The 16,047-nt window shown below is 41.5% G+C and overlaps 1 protein-coding gene across 2 annotated transcripts in view; it reads right to left on the bottom strand.

Moving 5' to 3' along the window:
* Window positions 1-284: 284 nt before the first annotated feature.
* The window catches only part of LOC134624307 (uncharacterized), a 31,235-nt gene continuing 15,472 nt past the window's right edge, over window positions 285-16,047 (bottom strand). Inside the window, exons 9-22 of one of the 2 annotated variants that reach the window (XM_063469272.2) lie at window positions 14,817-15,278; window positions 13,951-14,397; window positions 10,574-11,020; window positions 8,820-9,263; window positions 5,178-5,582; window positions 4,309-4,758; window positions 3,973-4,236; window positions 3,612-3,866; window positions 3,280-3,528; window positions 2,891-3,148; window positions 1,105-1,407; window positions 742-1,011; window positions 537-620; window positions 285-394 (exon numbers count right to left, since the gene is read on the bottom strand). In XM_063469272.2, coding sequence (XP_063325342.1) covers window positions 328-394; window positions 537-620; window positions 742-1,011; window positions 1,105-1,407; window positions 2,891-3,148; window positions 3,280-3,528; window positions 3,612-3,866; window positions 3,973-4,236; window positions 4,309-4,758; window positions 5,178-5,582; window positions 8,820-9,263; window positions 10,574-11,020; window positions 13,951-14,397; window positions 14,817-15,278 — 4,405 coding nt within the window. In that variant the 3' untranslated portion in view covers window positions 285-327. The remainder of the gene's footprint in view (window positions 395-536; window positions 621-741; window positions 1,012-1,104; window positions 1,408-2,890; window positions 3,149-3,279; window positions 3,529-3,611; window positions 3,867-3,972; window positions 4,237-4,308; window positions 4,759-5,177; window positions 5,583-8,819; window positions 9,264-10,573; window positions 11,021-13,950; window positions 14,398-14,816; window positions 15,279-16,047) is intronic. The other variant, XM_063469273.1, reaches the window with a different exon arrangement.

Genomic DNA, 16,047 nt, shown 5'->3' with positions numbered 1-16,047 from the left:
TAAAACGAAGCATTTTAATAACGACATGAAAAAGAAAATACTCTAAAGCAGTTATTAACGCTTACTACGCTGACCTATTATTGCTCTTGTATATTACAGATTAGCATGAAGCAACTATGAAAGGAGAGTTTTTACTGAGACCATAAAACTACATCTCCCTGATGATGACGACCATGACGACGATGTTAAAGATGATGACGAGTGCTTCACCAGATCTCAAACTGTGTGTGCTCTTTGAAGGCTGCTCTGATGATGATGATGACGACCATGATGATAATGATGACCAAGAGGATGATGATAATGACGATGGTGATGATGCCGAGCGCTTCACCAGATCTCAAACTGCGTGTGTTCCTTGAAGGCTGCTCTGTGCACGATGTTGTTGCTGAAGAGTCTAGAAAGAGACCAAAGCAGAGAGAGCAGACGTCACTCACACAGAACAACATGAATCCACGTGAGCTCAGGCTGTGAATGATTCCTCTGAGAGTCTGAGCAGAAACTCCTTCACTCATGGTGACTGATTCATGTTGGCTCACCGCACAGAGTGGATGGAGGGGTTGATGGAGAGCAGCTGCAGTAACACATCAGTCGAAGCATCAGTGATCTGATTGTGACTCAGACTGTAACACAAACACAACAAGTGTCTCTAACTGATCACTGCACATTATATTACTGTAGTGTGTGTGAACAGGCTGATGGGTATTGGTGCCTCCCAGAGCAGGATCAGTGTGTGACACTCACTCCAGGACTTGGACTTTGTGCAGATGTGTGATGAGAGGGAGCAGCAGCTGGTCAGTGAGCTGACAGTGACTGAGGTCCAGCTCTGTCAGCCCTTCACACGAGTCCAGCATCTGGACCAAAGCCCCACAGACCCTCTGATCCAGTGTGCTGTGACTGAGATCCAGCTCTCCACCCAGGGCTGTACAGAGGGACACCGCCCGCCTCACTGTTTCCCTCTCACTGTTCACAGGAACCAGAGACAGCAGCTGGAGGAGGACAGTTTTACTGACTCTAAACAGGACAAACAGAGAAACTGTCAGGATGCATCAACACCAGTGTGAACAAGGTTCTGTCTGGTTCAGAATCTTCGTTGGTCTTTCCCACCTGAGGCGGACCCTGTGCAGGACAGGAAACAGCAGGTCCAACACGCTGTCCTCCACCTCACAGTCTCGCAGGTCCAGCTGTGTGTCCTGGCTGCCCTGTGTCAGGATGGTGGAGACGGCCCTGCAGTCATCAGCAGTCAGACTCAGAGGCTCAGGCTGATCCTCCTCTGGTGGCTCTACACAGGAGGAGCAGGACAGATCCAAGCTGTGCTGCAGAGTCCTCAGCAGACCTGACGCTGCCTCCTGCTGGACGTCACAGGCAGCACAGCAGTGGATGAACCTCAGCAGCTGGTTCCTGTCAACACTGGACAGAAACGCATGGAGACAGAAAAACTAAAATTATAGATGCTGCAAATAAACTGCTAGCTTCAATAAAATGTGTTGATCTTTAAAACCTTAGGTTTTCAAGAACAGCATCTATGAACTAGCATCAGATACATTATTGTAATTAGATGTTGGATTTATGCACAGCACTCATGTTATTAAGACAAAGTCACACTGAGCCCAGTTTCACAGCTTGGGCTGATTGTGCAGGTGGATGTTAACAGATAACAGCTTTACATGAATAAGGACTCGGTTTATCCGGCAACTGTGTTCTTCATAATTTACTGCATTTATCAGATTAAAGGCATCATTTGTCAGCAGTGATGAAGAGTAAATGTCTCCTTTGTGTCCAGGAAGCCACAGAAACACAGCGTGTAGCAGATTATTTTAATGGGTCCAGTTCAAATGTGTCTGCAGACAAACTTGTGATTTCCAGCCTTCAGCTTATTGTTTGAGCAACTGATAAAAGCTCAGGAGGTGTAATGACAACACTTTATAATAACTATAATTAATACAATCTAAATTGTCAATTAGACCAATTTTAATTCACTAAGATTAAAATGACAATAACGCTGATGATACCATTTGGTAAAACCACAAACGTGACACAAATCAGAAGCAACAAGTCAGAGGCTGCAGTTTGGGAAACACTGAAGATCACCAGAAATGTTTGGGCCTCATTTGTAAACTTCATAGAAATTATTTCCAATAATATATTTTTAAACAATTATCTGTATAATTAATGAGAAATTGCAAAGCTGACATTTGTAAACTTTGTAAATAATTCATGAATATTGTGCATGACATCTAAAAACAGGACGGCTAATGCTAAGCTGCAGTGTGTTCAGTGATAAGTCGACCCTTTGGTGTAAATAAAAAAATATAAAACTTTTGATTAGTCTGAATTTCTTTTGTTTAGTAAAGTTTGTGTTGGATTAAAATACAACAAACGGCTCTCACTGTTGCCATGACAGCGGGCTAATGCTAAAGAAAAGCTTGTGTGAGTCTCTGAGACTAAACAACAGTCGAGGCATCTGTGATGAAACCCTCGATGTTAAATAGTGAAATAAACATCTGGTCAGAAAACTGAACTCAAAGCCATCTGTTCAAACCAGCTTACTGTCTGTAAAAATGAACGACGACTCCAGTTACTGTTTAATCCTGTTTACTGTTCTGTGTTTGTTATGGTGACCCTGGGTTTTTAGACAGGCGCCCACTAATAAAATGTGTTGTTATTTTTATTGCTGTTGTTGTTATTATTACTGGTCTACCTTTAAATTATGTTCACTCTGCCTGCTGTTTGAAAGTTTCCTTATAGTTTCTTGTTCAACTGTTCATATAATCTTTTCCACACTAACAGTAAAATGTTAGCTTGTTTTTGAAGCAATGTAATTATGTTACAATAAAGTGTGTTGTTCAGCACTCACACAGTGCAGCACAGAGAAACAGCTCTAATATCTGACCTGAGATGAGAAACGTTGTCCAGCATGAGGAGGATGGACTCTACTCCCTCTGCTGGTATGGAGGTCCACAGCAGGTTCAGTCTGACTCCGTCTCCATGTTTGAGGATGAAGATCAGAGCAGCACAGTCCACTGAGTCCAGCTTTCTGCAGCTCAGGTTGATCACAGGACCGAGTGACCTCAGCAAACTGGGTACAGCGTGACTGTTGTGAGCTCTGTAGATCTCTCTGATGGAGCTCATCACAAAGCTGGGACTGGGCCTGAAAACAAACAGTTTATTTCCACCTTTGTTTAAAGGATCCATAAAGTGCTGATTAAAGATGAGACAGCATTTCAAATCCTCCTGATTAAACAGCAGAAACTGTGTGAAAGGTCAAACTACATTCAGCACCTTTTAAACACAATCCTGTCCAGAAAGGGAAGCAGACGTGTGGTTTCCTCCTGTAAGAAGAGGTTCTTCCTCAGGTTCACAGTGATGGTCTGAGCTGACGGCTGCTGCAGCAGATAGTGAAGAAGCTCCCAGCTCAGACAGCAGGAGGTCAGGTCTCCACCAACCTTACTCAAGAAGGACAACGTCAAGTCCTTGTCCTGGGTTTCATGGAGGAGAGACAGAAGCTGCTGGAAGCTCTCTTCACTCAGTCTGCAGAGATCATGAATATAAAACAAGCTTTAAAGTAAAGATCTACATTTTATTTGTCCTGTGATGTTCAGAAAGACATTTACTTGACTGTTAGAGGACCATCATGGAGCAGCAGAGCAATGAGACCCTGAGCAGGGATGCAGGTCTCAGTCAGGTCTAACCGTCCGACTGTCCAGTATCTCAGCAGGGAAGCCAAACTACTGACAGTCCTCAACATTACTCTGTGTGATGGTCGGGCTTTCTTAGGCACAAGAGAAAGCTCTTCAACAGCCAGCCGACAGGCTGCTGTGCCTCTTCTTACCCACTGAGACAGCAGCAAGGACATGTCGATGGAAAGCCTGAAGATTGAAGAGACAAAAGAGCAGAAATGATGAACACCAAGAACGAAGGATTCAAATATTAATGGTGTTAGAAGAGCAAGAGAGTCATGGTTTCACTTCCTGCCTCAGACTGTGTAGTTGTGTTGTGTGTCTGAAGAGCAGAGCGCCTCCTCTGGCAGACATCTTGCTGGGTGTGAGGATGAGATCCACTTTAGAGCCACACAGTCTGAGAACTCTCCCCACAGACCAGCAGCTTTTACTGTGTAACTCTGCTGTTAGCAGCAGCTGGAAGCCCAGCAGCTGCAGCAGAGACTCCAGCTGCTGGGACTCCTCTCTGGATCTTACAGACATGGATGTGCACACACTCTGGAAGAACTCTGGATCACAGCTGGAAAAAAGTGAAGATGGGATCAGAGAACATGCTGGAAACGTTCTGCAAATGAAATCATGTCTTATTTACCTGAGCTGTGAGATATAAGGCAGACACTGCAGCAAACTCCTCACTTCACTCTCTTCATGTGAGCAGTCTGTCAGCTCCACTTGTTTCTTCTCTGGTTGGAGTTTCAGCACCTCCAGGAGGATGGAGGTCTTTCTCTCTGAGAGATTTATGGACCAGACTGCAGGAGCTGACTGGAAAACTGACTGTAATGATGGAAGGACACTCAGACCTGTTTTAGTCTCACAGTCCTTCACATGGGAGTACAGATCCAACAGGAAGTCACTCTGATAATGCTTCAGAACATAATCATAATAATCCAAGTATTTCTCATGAATGGGGAATGTTTGATATGTGCACAGTGATGCTAACAGCTCCAGGATCTTCTCTCCTGTCTGCTGCTCTCTCTCTGCTGCTGCACAGAACAGACTCACAAAGAACCTGACTGCTTCATGACAATTCCAAACATCAACTCTGGAACAATAAGAAGGAAACATTTAGTGATGATTTGATGTGAGCTGCATAAAAACAGCCACACACTGCTGATGGACTCCATCTGGTCCATGTTTCCTGTACATAATGACGCTCCATGTTAAATATAACATAAACGAGGGAAACATATCATCTCAGTTACAGCACATAACTAATTTATTGATCCTCATAAAAACAAGAAAACAAATATTTTAGAAATTTGTCAAAATTCCACTTTTAGAAGCTTCTTTAAATCAAGAAGAGACTGCAAAAACCTTATTTTAATTTAAGCTTAAATTAATAGAAAAGTTGTTTTCTGCTTTCTTTGTAAAGTAACTATATACTCTGTGTATACTGCATGTGATGAACGCATGTTCTCCATCAAAACTGTTCACTAAGCTTCTGAATACAATCTGACTTACCTGAGCTGTGAGATATAAGGCAGACACTGCAGGAAAATCCTCACTTCACTCTCTTCATGTGAGCAGTCTGTCAGCTCCACTTGTTTCTTCTCTGGTTGAAGTTTCAGCACCTCCAGGAGGATGGAGGTCTTTCTCTCTGAGAGCTTTATGAACCAGACTGCAGGAGCTGACTGGAAAACTGACTGTAATGATGGAAGGACACTCAGACCTGTTTTAGTCTCATAAGAGTACAGGTCCAGGAGGAAGTCACACCATTTCTCTTTAAGAGGACTGTTTTTGTATCTGCACACTGATGCTAACAGCTCCAGGATCTTCTCTCCTGTCTGCTGCTCTCTCTCTGCTGCTGCACAGAACAGACTCACAAAGATCTTCGTTCTGTCTTCATCTGATGTCTCAGCATCAACTCTGGAACAATAAGAAGGAAACATTCAGTGATGATTTGATGTGAGCTGCATTAAAACAACCACACACTGCTGACACACTTTGCAATGTTTGTGAGTTTCATCTGGATCTTTGTTCATTTTCTGTCTTCAGTAAAAAACAAAAACTTTGATAAAAATCAGAGTCTATTTATTTCTTTGTAAGTCAGCAAACTCATAAATTGAGCAGAGGATCAAATAATTATGTCACTGCTGTAAAAAGGTGGAACACTGTGTGAGAACAGCTGTAATACAGTGTTGTATTATTCATGTACGTCAGAGTATTTTGAGAGTTTATATTTGCTATGGTCACTGAATCCTGGTATTTCTTGGTTTAATGCAGTAACATGTCTGTTTTCTACAGGCTAATGTTTGATATGACAGGAAATGCTGTTTGCGTTGGATTCTCTACGATGAAGTAGATGGCGAGCCACCTCTGAACCTGATCACCTTCTTAGCCTGAGCAGCTGCTCTGAGTTTTCACTGTGCCAGACGAGGAGGCCACGCCCCCTTCACCTGAGGTCACCTGTGTGAAAGCACAGCACCAAACAGCTTAGCTGCTGTGTTTCATTCAGGAGCACTTTGGAAGTGAACCTGACTGGACCTGTTTACTAAAACTGACTGACTACAAACCAGAGGAACCAACTACACAACTTCCAAACTCTTAAACATCCCAGAGACACTTTCCTGCATCATCAGGTGACTCCTTGTGATGAGGGAGCAGCTAAAGTAGCCTTGATCACTTCAATATCAACATTGTGTTCGTGCTGTTTACACTCGTCTGTGTGAAATATTCACTAGTGTTTGTGATCATTCACATTTGATTTGAAAGAAGAAGTTTCAGTACATTGAAGTTAAAGCTCTGAGTGGCTCCAGCTGCTCAGTGAGTCTCTTTCTCTCTTAAAGCCTCAAACAAACTCAGACTCTGGCCCTGCTCACATTTAATATTCTGCAAACCTTCAGTGAGTTATGTTTGCATTGTGTGATCAATATTTGTATGTTCTGGATCACTTTGTGCGTTTTCCTTTTCCTGTCATGAAGCTCAGACCTGCTGGAGTCTCCAGGTCCTGCTGAGCTTTCAGTTTATGTGATAAATGCTTTGTCAGTCATGGATGGGCCTCACTTTAGACCAGCTCACACAGCACACTTCACTAACAACCAGTAACTGTCTGAATTAACTCAGGAATATCTGTAACACATGTACAACTTTATAAAGTGTTCATCCATCATTGAAAAAGTATCAAACTGCTGTCATTAAACATGTTATATTTGAGCCTCTTCAGCAAAACTTCATCATGTGTATCCATGTTTATGATTGACATACTGAGGAGGAGCTTTATAAATGATGGAATAAGTTTTGACTAACACTCACTGATGCTGAAGAGTGTGCAGCTGTTATAAAGTGTTAGCAGCAAAACACTAAACATCAACAATACAGAAACACACAGAGGGGAACAACAACATCTACAACAGCAGCTTCACCTGCTGCTCACATCACACACGTGGAAATCACATATTTACTAACATTTGATAATTAATTCATTTACATTTGCTTAAACTGAAAGTTTGTAAAATACAAAATTAATATTTTCTTGTTCAGAAAAGTCTTAAACACAAAGATTCACATGTTAGTGGCCATGTTGAGCCTCCTGTCAGTTTTTAGTTTCACCAAACTAGCTCTCTTTACCTGGCTATATCACCATGGTAACAGATGCTGAACACAGCCTGGTGTAGATCAGGTTATGTTCAGAGTGTCAGATTAAAATCAGCTGTAAGTGAAACATTTTCTCCGATTCTTTTATTTCCAGTCTGCTCTGAGCAGCACAGTCTGTGAGCCACATGGTCACACAAGTTTCCATGTATGCAGCTGCTGATGCAGTGTGAAACAGATGTGGAGCCTAATCTGCTGCACATCTGTTTCATACATTAGAACATCCATCAGTCTGTGTTTAGTCCATTTATCACAGAGATGATCCACCAATAGCAAGCAGGTCTGGCCCGGATCTGGTATCAAGCCGTCACTGCTGGCTGACTTCTAGCATGATAAGACGCATGTCATCCAGATGTGGGCCAGGCCTAGATGACACTGTCTTTGTGATGACATGCCACATCTGGCTCTATTGTGGTTTGGTTTATTTAGCCCAGGTTCATAGAAAACAGGTCTGGCCTGGATCTGGCATCAAGCTGGCGCCTCTGACTGACTGGTGTCATGGCAGAGTGTATGTCAACCAGATGTGGGCCAGGTCAGGCAATGATGGCACTATTTATGTTCTTATTTTCCTATTTTAGTTAGAAGACCGAAATGCCATGTTGCAATACTGCTATGGTGGCCAACGTTTCAAATGCAGGTTTTTTGAGTGTACACTTTATCCAAAACCTAGTGAGAGTTCACTCATGTTTACCACCGAGAGGCTGTAGCTCAGGAGGTACAACAAGTCCCCTACTGATCAGAAGGTAAGTGGTTCAATCCTTGGCTTCTCCAGTGTCCGTGTCAAGAGTGTGAATGTAGTTAGGAAGCACTCAGTTTAGAGAAAGTGTGTGATTGGGTGAATGTAGCTTGTTGTATAGAGACCTTTGAGCTATATAAGAATCAGTCCATTCACTGTCTGAACAGGGTTTCGTTATGTTGCTTTTATACTGTTATGTTCAGGCACATGTTGTTATTACATGGCTTGATTAAGGCACACATTAGGCTGACACCTGGGGCCAGAGCTGAGACTGTTCTGGGCCAGCACAGGAGCACCAGTGAGTTTGCAACAGTTCTTGTGCTGGACCATGTGTGGCCCACATCTGGCAAACCAGATGTGGGCCACCAAAGGGCTGCCATTCTTTGCACCATGTGGGCCATGTGTAAGCACACTGTGTGGGCCAGATCCAGGCCATACCAATTTTGCTATGTGGGAACAGTCTCTGCTACATGAGCTCAGTCACATGCTCACCTTCATTCATACAACTTACATCAACTTATTGAATTGAACATGAAATCAGTTCATTTCTACACCTATCAAAGACGATCCAATCCAACCTTTCTGATGAGAACGTCTTTATTTTAGATCCTGTTGTCCTGTTTCAGCATTAAAAGTCATCTGATATTTATAGAAAATAACCATAAGTCAAAATCATCACTTTACAGTTCATGGAGCTTCAAATATTTCCATCACTTGTTTTCACAGCACATCTTTTCTCACAGATTTTTGACTCGTGTGAAGAACATGTCATTTACCTGAGCTGTGAGATATAAGGCAGACACTGCAGCAAACTCCTCACTTCACTCTCTTCATGTGAGCAGTCTGTCAGCTCCACTTGTTTCTTCTCTGGTTGGAGTTTCAGCACCTCCAGGAGGATGGAGGTCTTTCTCTCTGAGAGCTTTATGACCCAGACTGCAGGAGCTGACTGGAAAACTGACTGTAATGATGGAAGGACACTCAGACCTGTTTTAGTCTCATAGTCCTTCACATGGGAGCACAGATCCAACAGGAAGTCAAGATGATATAGCTTCAGATTATTATCATAGAAGTATTTCTCATAAAAACGGAATGTTTGATATGTGCACAGTGATGCTAACAGCTCCAGGATCTTCTCTCCTGTCTGCTGCTCTCTCTCTGCTGCTGCACAGAACAGACTCACAAAGATCCTGACTGCTTCAGGACGATTGTAAACATTAATCCTGTAACAATAAGAAGGAAACATTTAGTGATGATTTGATGTGAGCTGCATAAAAACAGCCACACACTGCTGATGGACTTGTCCATGTGTGTCCTGTTTATAATGAAACAGCCAGTGTTGGGAAGGTTACTTTTAAAATGTATTCCACTACAGATTACAGATTACATGCCTTAAAACGTATTTTCTAATGTATTTCATTACAAAATACTCAATGACAGTAACGTATTCTGAATACTATGAATTACTTAATATGTTATTAAGATTTTACAACTACATTAATGTTTTATTGCTGTGTGATTTATTACTATTACTGAAGGTTACCATACCAATACCAACTAGATTTGAAATTTATTTCAAACCTAAAACTTTTAGTAAACAATTAAACAAATAAGAGTAAAACTGCAATCATTTACTTGTAGCAATAAAATAATCTTCTACCTCTTCTAAGCTCTGTCCACACCTACACAGCTTTTTCTATGTGTATGGGCCTTTTGTCCACATGTAAACGGCATTTTGAATCATCTAAAACTGAGATTTTTTTAAACTCCTTCTTTGCATTTACGTGGACGAGGAATACGGGGTTCATCACGCAACGTCAAAAGTTGTGCGTCTTTTTTCACGTCACATTTTTCACGTCTTATTATTTGGCAATATGAGCAGTGTTACAGGCATAGGCCTAAAGACGGGAGCCTCATGGGCAGTGTGGTCCGTGCAATTATGCACTTTTATTTTTTTCTTGCAACGCATTGTGTTGTGCATCCTGATTTTTTACACATAAAATAATGACGCCTTTGCCTTTCTAAATGGGGGGGACAGTAACTGTGTGTGTAAGTGTGTAAAAACCACTTACTATTAAAATATTTTTTCAATAATAACTTTTACAAATATTTCTTACATCTCTAACGTGCAGCTGTCAGCTTACAAATAAACCGCAGCACAGAGCTCAAACACATCTATTCATTCACTTCTTCATAGAAGTTTATCATCCATTCATGTGCTCATGTTTGTGACTGATGAAGGCGGCATTTGATTGGTCCATTTTGTGTGGAAAAACAGAGAAATAGCAAATCAAAGGGCCCCTTTTATGTGAGTGTGGACAGAGACTGAAGCTGAGTGAACACAAAGTTTTCCCCCACATTGTCACAGCTGTCAGCTAACAGAAAGAAAGTCTGCTTATGATCAAGCTGCTTCACTCTTCAGCTCCCTGTACAATTATACTAAAATTCATATACTGAAAAATGTTTCCACTGCTGACATCAGGGAGCATCTCGTCTTATGAAGAATTAATCATGTAAAGTAGAATTCATGTACCTGAGCTGTGAGATATAAGGCAGACACTGCAGCAAACTCCTCACTTCACTCTCTTCATGTGAGCAGCCTCTCAGCTCCACTTGTTTCTTCTCTGGTTGGAGTTTCAGCACCTCCAGGAGGATGGAGGTCTTTCTCTCTGAGAGCTTTATGAACCAGACTGCAGGAGCTGACTGGAAAACTGACTGTAATGATGGAAGGACACTCAGACCTGTTTTAGTCTCATAGTCCTTCATATGGGAGTACAGATCCAATAGGAAGTCAAGACGATATTGCTTCAGTTCATCATTATAGAAGTGTCTCTCATGAAGAGGGAATGTTGGATATCTGCACACTGATGCTAACAGCTCCAGGATCTTCTCTCCTGTCTGCTGCTCTCTCTCTGCTGCTGCACAGAACAGACTCACAAAGATCTTCGTTCTGTCTTCATCTGATGTCTCAGCATCAACTCTGGAACAATAAGAAGGAAACATTCAGTGATGATTTGATGTGAGCTGCATTAAAACAACCACACACTGCTGACACACTTTGCAATGTTTGTGAGTTTCATCTGGATCTTTGTTGATTTTCTGTCTTCAGTAAAATAAAACTTTGATAAAAATCAGAGTCTATTTATTTCTTTGTAAGTCAGCAAACTCATAAATTGAGCAGAGGATCAAATAATTATGTCACTGCTGTAAAAAGGTAGAACACTGTGTGAGAACAGCTGTAATACAGTGTTGTATTATTCATGTACGTCAGAGTATTTTGAGAGTTTATATTTGCTATGGTCACTGAATCCTGGTATTTCTTGGTTTAATGCAGTAACATGTCTGTTTTCTACAGGCTAATGTTTGATATGACAGGAAATGCTGTTTGCGTTGGATTCTCTACGATGAAGGAGATGGCGAGCCACCTCTGAACCTGATCACCTTCTTAGCCTGAGCAGCTGCTCTGAGTTTTCACTGTGCCAGACGAGGAGGCCACGCCCCCTTTTCCAGCCTTCACCTGTGTGAAAGCACAGCACCAAACAGCTTAGCTGCTGTGTTTCATTCACTTTGGAAGTGAACCTGACTGGACCTGTTTACTAAAACTGACTGACTACAAACCAGAGGAACCAACTACACAACTTCCAAACTCTTAAACATCCCAGAGACACTTTCCTGCATCATCAGGTGACTCCTTGTGATGAGGGAGCAGCTAAAGTAGCCTTGATCACTTCAATATCAACATTGTGTTCGTGCTGTTTACACTCGTCTGTGACGCTGTGTGAAATATTCACTAGTGTTTGTGATCATTCACATTTGATTTGAAAGAAGAAGTTTCAGTACATTGAAGTTAAAGCTCTGAGTGGCTCCAGCTGCTCAGTGAGTCTCTTTCTCTCTTAAAGCCTCAAACAAACTCAGACTCTGGCCCTGCTCACATTTAATATTCTGCAAACCTTCAGTGAGTTATGTTTGCATTGTGTGATCAATATTTGTATGTTCTGGATCACTTTGTGCGTTTTCCTTTTCCTGTCATGAAGCTCAGACCTGCTGGAGTCTCCAGGTCCTGCTGAGCTTTCAGTTTATGTGATAAATGCTTTGTCAGTCATGGATGGGCCTCACTTTAGACCAGCTCACACAGCACACTTCACTAACAACCAGTAACTGTCTGAATTAACTCAGGAATATCTGTAACACATGTACAACTTTATAAAGTGTTCATCCATCATTGAAAAAGTATCAAACTGCTGTCATTGAACATGTTATATTTGAGCCTCTTCAGTAAAACTTCATCATGTGTATCCATGTTTATGATTGACATACTGAGGAGGAGCTTTATAAATGATGGAATAAGTTTTGACTAACACTCACTGATGCTGAAGAGTGTGCAGCTGTTATAAAGTGTTAGCAGCAAAACACTAAATATCAACAATACAGAAACACACAGAGGGAACAACAACATCTACAACAGCAGCTTCACCTGCTGCTCACATCACACACGTGGAAATCACATATTTACTAACATTTGATAATTAATTCATTTAGATTTAGATTTGTTTACTTTGAAAATTAGACTAAATTAATATTTTCTGCTGCAGAAAAGTCTTAAACACAAAGATTCACATGTTAGTGGCCACGCTGAGCCTCCTGTCAGTGTTTAGTTTCACCAGACTAGCTCTCTTTACCTGGCTATATCACCATGGTAACAGATGCTGAACACAGCCTGGTGTAGATCAGGTTATGTTCAGAGTGTCAGATTAAAATCAGCTGTAAGTGAAACATTTTCTCTGATTCTTTTATTTCCAGTCTGCTCTGAGCAGCACAGTCTGTGAGCCACATGGTCACACAAGTTTCCATGTATGCAGCTGCTGATGCAGTGTGAAACAGATGTGGACCCTAATCTGCTGCACATCTGTTTCACACATTAGAACATCCATCAGTCTGTGTTTAGTCCATTTATCACAGAGATGATCCACCAATAGCAAGCAGGTCTGGCCCGGATCTGGTATCAAGCCGTCACTGCTGGCTGACTTCTAGCATGATAAGACGCATGTCATCCAGATGTGGGCCAGGCCTAGATGACACTGTCTTTGTGATGACATGCCACATCTGGCTCTATTGTGGTTTGGTTTATTTAGCCCAGGTTCATAGAAAACAGGTCTGGCCTGGATCTGGCATCAAGCTGGCACCTCTGATTGACTGGTGTCATGGCAGAGTGTATGTCAACCAGATGTGGGCCAGGTCTGACAATGATGCACTATTTATGTTCTTATTTTGCTATTTTAGTTAGAAGACCCAAATGCCATGTTGCAATACTACACTGCTATGGTGGCCAACGTTTCAAATGCAGGTTTTTTGAGTGTACACTTTATCCAAAACCTAGTGAGAGTTCACTCATGTTTACCACTGGGAGGCTGTAGCTCAGGAGGTACAGCAAGTCCCCTACTGATCAGAAGGTAAGTGGTTCAATCCTTGGCTTCTTCAGTCTGCATGTAAAGAGTGTGAGTGTGTGTGAATGTAGTTAGGAAGCACTCAGTTTAGAGAAAGTGTGTGATTGGGTGAATGTAGCTTGTTGTATAGAGACCTTTGAGCTATATAAGAATCAGTCCATTCACTGTCTGAACAGGGTTTCGTCATGTTGCTTTTGTACTATTATGTTCAGGCACATGTTGTTGTTACATGGCTTGATTAAAGCACACATTAGGCTGACACCTGGGGCCAGAGCTGAAACTGTTCTGGGCCAGCACAGGAGCACCAGTGAGTTTGCAACAGTTCTTGTGCTGGACCATGTGTGGCCCACATCTGGCAAACCACATCTGGGCCACCAAAGGGCCGCCATTCTTTGCACCATCACTTGTTTTCACAGCACATCTTTTCTCACAGATTTTTGACTCATGTGAAGAACATGTTATTTACCTGAGCTGTGAGATATAAGGCAGACACTGCAGCAAACTCCTCACTTCACTCTCTTCATGTGAGCAGCCTGTCAGCACCACTTGTTTCTTCTCTGGTTGGAGTTTCAGCACCTCCAGGAGGATGGAGGTCTTTCTCTCTGAGAGCTTTATGGGCCAGACTGCAGGAGCTGAAAATACTGACTGTAATGATGGAAGGACACTCAGACCTGTTTTAGTCTCATAGTCCTTCACATGGGAGCACAGATCCAACAGGAAGTCAAGACGATATTGCATCAGATTCTTATCATAGAAGTGTCTCTCATGAAGAGGGAATGTTTTATATGTGCACAGTGATGCTAACAGCTCCAGGATCTTCTCTCCTGTCTGCTGCTCTCTCTCTGCTGCTGCACAGAACAGACTCACAAAGATCCTGACTGCTTCATGACGAAGTGACCTCAGAGGAAGAACACTGGAACAATAAGAAGGAAACATTTAGTGATGATTTGATGTGAGCTGCATAAAAACAGCCACACACTGCTGATGGACTCCATCTGGTCCATGTTTCCTGTACATAATGATGCTCCATGTTAAATATAACATAAAAGAGGGAAACATATCATCTCAGTTACAGCACATAACTAATTTATTAGTCCTCATAAAAACAAGAAAACACAAATATTTTAGAAATTTGTCAAAATTCCACTTTTAGAAGCTTCTTTAAATCAAGAAGAGACTAAAAACCTTATTTTAATTTAAGCTTCAATTAATAGAAAAGTTGTTTTCTGCTTTCTTTGTAAAGTAACTATATACTCTGTGTATACTGCATGTGGTGAACGCATGTTCTCCATCAAAACTGTTCACTAAGCTTCTGAATACAATCTGACTTACCTGAGCTGTGAGATATAAGGCAGACACTGCAGCAAACTCCTCACTTCACTCTCTTCATGTGAGCAGCCTCTCAGCTCCACTTGTTTCTTCTCTGGTTGGAGTTTCAGCACCTCCAGGAGGATGGAGGTCTTTCTCTCTGAGAGCTTTATGGACCAGACTGCAGGAGCTGACTGGAAAACTGACTGTAATGATGGAAGGACACTCAGACCTGTTTTAGTCTCGTGGTCCTTCATCTGGGAGTACAGATCCAATAGGAAGTCAAGGCGATATTGCTTCAGATCATCATCATCATCATCATCATAATAATGCAAGTGTCTCTCATGAAGAGGGAATGTTTGATATCTGCACACTGATGCTAACAGCTCCAGAATCTTCTCTCCTGTCTGCTGCTCTCTCTCTGCTGCTGCACAGAACAGACTCACAAAGAGCTTGATTTCATCATCTTGAGTCTCCAAATAAACACTGGAACAATAAGAAGGAAACATTTAGTGATGATTTGATGTGAGCAGCATAAAAACAACCACACACTGCTGATGGACTTGTCCATGTGTGTCCTGTTTATAATGAAACAGCCAGTGTTGGGAAGGTTACTTTTGAAATGTATTCCACTACAGATTACAGATTACAGATTACATGGCCCAAAATGTATTTTCTAACGTATTTCATTACAAAATCCTCCATGACAGTAACGTATTCTGAATACTATGGATTACTTAATATATTATCAAGATTTTACAACAACATTAATGTATTATTGCTGTGTGATTTATTACTATTACTGAAGGTTACCATACCAATACCAACTCGATTTGAAATTTATTTCAAACCTAAAACCTTTAGTAAACAATTAAACAAATAAGAGTAAAAATGCAAGAATTTACTTGTAGCAATAAAATAATCTTCTACCTCTTCTAAGCTCTGTCCACACCTATACAGCTTTTTCTATGTGTATGGGCCTTTTGTCCACATGTAAACGACATTTTGAATCATCTAAAACTGAGATTTTTTTTTGAACTCCTTCTTTGCATTATTGGGATTAGAGAAATTATTTCACTGCTATTGTTCATATTACCATGGCATTAATCACATAATCTCCAAGTAGGGATATTGCATTTAGATGTTTAAACATATTGGCACCCAATTAAGCTTTTATTACAAGTCCAGTAAGAACCACTTTAAACTGTTAAGTTGAATCTATAATCTTAAAATGCTTATAGGCAGATTACATTGC

The sequence above is a fragment of the Pelmatolapia mariae genome, linkage group LG3_W (assembly GCF_036321145.2).
Source record: "Pelmatolapia mariae isolate MD_Pm_ZW linkage group LG3_W, Pm_UMD_F_2, whole genome shotgun sequence".
NCBI lineage: Eukaryota > Metazoa > Chordata > Actinopteri > Cichliformes > Cichlidae > Pelmatolapia > Pelmatolapia mariae.
The sequence above is the reverse complement of the archived record's forward strand: the minus strand, read 5'-3'. Positions and strand labels throughout refer to the sequence as shown.